This window comes from Populus euphratica, unplaced genomic scaffold, assembly GCF_000495115.2.
Source record: "Populus euphratica unplaced genomic scaffold, PopEup_1.0 scaffold221.1, whole genome shotgun sequence".
In the NCBI taxonomy this organism is placed as follows: domain Eukaryota; kingdom Viridiplantae; phylum Streptophyta; class Magnoliopsida; order Malpighiales; family Salicaceae; genus Populus; species Populus euphratica.
The window spans coordinates 32,176-37,701 of record NW_011499927.1 but is presented as its reverse complement, the minus strand read 5'-3'; the positions used below and the strand labels follow the sequence as shown (position 1 = coordinate 37,701).

Below are 5,526 nucleotides of genomic sequence, written 5' to 3'. Positions count from 1 at the left end.
ATTTTTGTAATTCAACTAATTAATTTGCAATTATAATAGTTACAAGTAATTGAGTATATTTTCAATTAAAAAAAAATATTTGTTTGTTTATTGAAAAAAAAATATCATTCAAATCATAAAAAAATATATTTATAAATAATTTAAACTTTATTTTATAATGCCATAAGCTTAAAGGCACTATAATTATAACAACTCCAAGTAAATAATTCTTCTATTTGCAAGTAAGTTGACTAAGTAAACCATCCCTATATTTAAAATTATAATTTTTTTTAATATTTTTTAAATAATATTAAATATTAAAAATATACCATAAGAAAGGTCTAAAAACACATGTAAATCTTGGATTAGCGAGTCCTGCAAAATGAATCTCACTTTAATACTATGATACAGTGATTAATTTACATTCTTAGGTTTTTTATCATTTATTTTCTTTAATATTTATCATGGTGTAATCTTTTATTTTATATAAAAAAAACATTTTACTTAATTTCCAATAGAAAGATTAAAATAAAAATGTAAAACGAAACACCACCGTTTCATTAAAAAAGAAAAAGAAAAAACATTTCTCCATTTTCTTTTTTTTAAAAAAAAAAACCGTTGATTACTCGCTTGCTTTTAAAAAAAAAAAAAACCGTTGATTACTCGCTTGCCATCTAAAAACCCCAACTTCTCATTTCATTTTTCCACAGAACCCCTCTCTTCCTAGGTTTGTTCTCTTCCACCTTTACCCCTACCTCCCTACTTATTTTACACTCTCACGCCACTGAATTCGGGTTAGGGTTTCAAACAAACCATTCAATGGCAGCTGTCTCCGCTCCTAGATCTTCCAAAACTGAGTCCTACATCGACAACAAGCGGAAAGAAGACATCCGCCATGCCAACATCAAGGCGGCGTGCGCGGTGGCTGACGCCATCAGAACCAGTCTTGGTCCTAAAGGAATGGACAAAATGATTTCAACGGCGAGCGGCGAAGTCATCATCACCAACGACGGCGCCACCATTGTTAACAAGATGGAGGTTCTTCAACCTGCTGCGAAGATGCTCGTCGAACTATCTAAATCTCAAGACGCCGCTGCTGGTGACGGCACCACCACCGTCGTTGTCATCGCCGGATCGTTGCTTAAGCAGTGCCTTACTCTCCTCTCCTCTGGTATCCACCCTACTGTTATCTCCGATTCATTGCATAAAGCTTCAATTAAAGCTGTCGATGTTTTAACTGCAATGGCTGTGCCGTTAGAGTTAACGGACCGTGACTCGTTAATTAAATCCGCTAGTACGTCATTAAACAGTAAAGTAGTTAGTCAATATTCATCATTGCTAGCTCCCTTAGCCGTTGATGCTGTTTTGTCTGTTGTGGATCCTGCGAAGCCTGATTTAGTTGATCTTAGGGATATTAAGATAGTGAAAAAGCTTGGTGGAACCGTGGATGATACGGAGATGGTTAGGGGTTTGATTTTCGATAAGAAAGTGAGTCATGCTGCAGGTGGGCCTACACGTGTTGAGAATGCGAAGATTGCAGTTATCCAGTTTCAGATTTCCCCACCAAAGACTGATATTGAGCAGAGTATTGTGGTTTCTGATTATGCACAAATGGACAGGATTCTGAAGGAAGAGAGGAATTATATTTTGGGTATGATTAAGAAGATTAAGGCAACTGGGTGTAATGTGTTGCTGATTCAGAAGAGTATTTTGAGGGATGCGGTGACAGATTTATCCTTGCATTATCTGGCGAAAGCGAAGATTTTGGTGATTAAGGATGTGGAGAGGGATGAGATTGAGTTCATTACTAAGACTTTGAATTGTTTGCCCATTGCAAATATTGAGCATTTCAAAGAGGAAAAGTTGGGGTATGCGGATCTAGTTGAGGAGGTTTCACTTGGAGATGGGAAGATTGTCAAGATTACTGGGATTAAGGATATGGGAAGGACCACCACGGTACTTGTACGTGGGTCTAATCATTTGGTTCTTGATGAGGCAGAGCGGAGTTTGCATGATGCGCTGTGTGTCGTTAGGTGTTTGGTGAGTAAGCGTTTTTTGATTGCTGGTGGTGGGGCTCCGGAGATTGAGCTGTCACGGCAGCTTGGGGCATGGTCAAAGGTGCTTCACGGGATGGAAGGATACTGTGTGAAGTCATTTGCCGAGGCACTTGAGGTCATTCCATATACTTTAGCAGAGAATGCAGGATTGAACCCAATTACTATTGTGACTGAACTGAGGAATAGGCATGCTCAAGGAGAGATCAATACAGGAATCAATGTGAGGAAGGGGCAGATCACGAATATTTTGGAGGAGAACGTGGTGCAGCCTCTGCTTGTCAGTACAAGTGCCATGACACTGGCAACAGAGTGTGTCCGGATGTTATTGAAGATCGATGACATTGTTACTGTCAGGTAGATTGAAATTGAAGATGAAATGTGTTAGGCTATCCGTGTTTAGTCGCTAGGCTGTCTTGAATTTGTGGTTTGAGCCTCTTAGGAATGGGGCTGTTTTTCCTTCAGGTTTTTCTTCCCCCGGGAAAAATCTTAGTGATGAGTTATGGTTAAAGAATTTTGTTGGTTGACATTTGATTTGTTTTGGGATAATTTATTCGGAGATTTTTTATTTTTTGTCCCCAGCATCTAGCCTTCCTGACTTTTGATCTAACCAGATCATGGTATTTAATTTGCATATTGCATCAGGCGTGTTGCTGAATAGATTATTCTAGTTGAGCATCTCTTCTTATTGAGATTATATCAACTTGGATGGCAATCTTTGCGGCAGTTCGTGTAAATTGTTAAATCTAATACTAAATGTAACTTGCTAGCTCAATTTTCAAGCTTTTTAGAGATGGTATAAGCAAGCGTTTCGTTGTCTCTCTGTAGAGCACGCTCAGGTTAAGTATTCACATGTAAACTTGAATGTTCAATTCTGTAGCTTCTAATAGATCAAGTTTTGCTTGTTGTAATCTACAGATGGACTATCCACAATATTGATCTTTGCGATGCCTCGTCACGATTTAGACTTCTTAAGCTTCAAAGAGTTTCCCAACAGTGACGTTCAGCAGTCGCCTGACCAGCAAGAAAAATAAACAAATCTAGTAAATTGGAGGTCAGAAGTATTTAAATTTATCAACTCAACTTTAAATGTATGGTAAGAAGAATAATGTACACAATCTGATTTGAAAGAGAAACCGTAGCCAAAGAATAATGTAAAAGGTGTGGAATTGTTTTGAAACAAGGAAGCGCTAGTACAAATCCATAGTTATAAGACCCATCAATATGGAAAGGCAATTAATCATAAAGTGAAATGAAAAGAAAAAACAATTAAATAAGCATATTAATGTTGTAGACGTGTAGTGCCAGGCTCATTGATAGTTTGGCCTTCATACCCGATAATCTTGGGGGTAAAAGCATGTGGCTAGAAGAAAAAAACCAGAGGAAGAGAAAAACAAGGAGAAACAGAGGAGAGGGTGTTCGTTCGACCAGTAACCTCGCGTCTTTATCGCTAGCGGCCCAGCGCCAGGTAACCCTACCCCCCGTTTTGCAATTTCAAATAACCATATACAGTGCAGAGCATGATTAATTAAGGCGCCCCTGCATGGTTTGATCACTAGGCCGGACCCATAATCAAGCTAGACTGGTTGGATCTCCAACACAAAAATAAAAAAAGAAAACAGTTGAGATCAGAGGCCCAGCCAGCTCAATTTTTTTTGAGCTAAGGATGTATTTGGTAAAATACTTCTTTATATCCTTTCTTTTTAATTTTATTTTTTTATATTTAGCTAAAATTCTTTTTTGATATTAAAAAATTTCAAAAAACCTGTGAATTCTTTTGAATTTATTTGTTGGCCCATGCCTTTTTTTATATAACTTTACTTAATATTGGATTGCGGATTTATATTATAAAATGCAAATCTAACATGCAATATATATCTATTTTAAAAAAATAATAATAAATATATATATATGTTTTGCTTTCAATTCAAATTTTACTAGCTTATTCATTGGCGGCAAAGTCAGGAATATTTATATTTACTAATGCTAAAGTTAGAAATATTCTTAGTATTCATTGATTTCAGAATTAGAAATAATTGATAATTATTCTGATCTCTAATTTTCATGGATGTTAAAGTCAGCAATATTATTTTTTTTCACGTAATATTTACCAACGCTATAGTTGGAAATATTCATAATTAAATATTTACTAACATCAAAGTTATGAATATTAAAGGCAAAACATTACAAGTATAATACAACAAATCTTTAGCAATTTAAGACAAAACTATCAATGCAGCCTACTTTAGATAAAATGTTTAAGGGATGATAATATCTTCTTTTTTACGTAACCAATTTCGGACCATAAAATCTCTGTTGACTAGTTGGAGTTGCTAGTGACCATAATATTAGGTAGTGATTTTTTAAACAAGACATTTCCCCTGTAAGAATAAGATATCAGATATTTGTTCTTTTCATATGAAAATTTTAAAATTCGTTGCAATATCAGGTATAATAAAAGGTAACAATGACATCATAATTTCTTTACAAAAGTCTTACAATTAGGCAATTCAATCAGCTCTGACAATTTTAGCTGATCAAGTTAACAACCTCAAATGAATGAATGTGAAGCTATAGACTTTTAAATGGAGTAAGGTTTGATTCAAATGAAACATGTGCATCCCCTTTACCACCTTCAGGTGGTCTCATGTGATAATGACATCAGAATTTCTCCAACGAAGTCTTGATAGTGAGCAACTCAGTCATCCAAAGTTGAAACCCAATTATGTAACCTTTCTTTTCTTTTGTGCATACTCAAACGCTTCTTATAGGTTCTTATCAAGGGTTCACGACATTTCCTTTAAGATCAAGGGTCAAGAATAGATTCAAAATTCTTCCAAAAACCATATAAATACCCTTCTAAAATCAAAGGTATTCTAGATATCTTTCTAATATAAAAGCAAGCCCTTGCAGTCTGCTTTAATTATTTTTAATTTATTTTTGTGTTTATGTTTAGCAAGCATAACAAAAAGGTTTGGAATGCTTAACAAATGATGTTTCATTCACCTCTTTGTTGTTGTGATATTCATTTTAATATTGTTATTTTATGAAGTTTTTGATGTTTTGGTTCATAGTTGTTGTTGTTTTAAGTTTGTTTTGGTACATAATATTGTTTGAGTTTGTGTTTTGATCTAGTTTATACATGTTAATACAAAGGTGTTTAACATAGCTTTGTTATGCATGTTTATGCACAAAATGAGTTCAAAAAAAGCTTATTTTGAATCCATATTACATGAACATATAGGTTGTGTTAATATTGTTGTTTTGGATTTGGTACCTCAAGCTTAATTTTGGTGTTTTGATATTTTTTATTATTGTTTTTTGTTCAACTATGTTTGTGCATGTCGGTGTGACTTGTTGGGATAAAAAAAATATGTTTTAGAAGCAAAAAATATTGATTGTGAAGGCTTGTTAGTCGCGGCATTTTTGACACGTGATTGAGTTTTGGTTAGCAATGTTCTTCATGTTCTTATGAAGAACATTACCTAGCTAC

At 34.7% G+C, this 5,526-nt stretch overlaps 1 protein-coding gene across 1 annotated transcript; it reads left to right on the top strand.

The window, feature by feature from the left end:
• Positions 1 to 660: 660 nt before the first annotated feature.
• Positions 661 to 2,643, top strand: LOC105135761 (T-complex protein 1 subunit delta-like). Its single transcript, XM_011040785.1, has one exon. It carries the CDS (start codon positions 799 to 801, stop codon positions 2,392 to 2,394), a length of 1,596 nt encoding a protein of 531 aa, XP_011039087.1. The 5' UTR covers positions 661 to 798; the 3' UTR covers positions 2,395 to 2,643.
• The last annotated feature ends 2,883 nt before the right edge of the window (positions 2,644 to 5,526 follow it).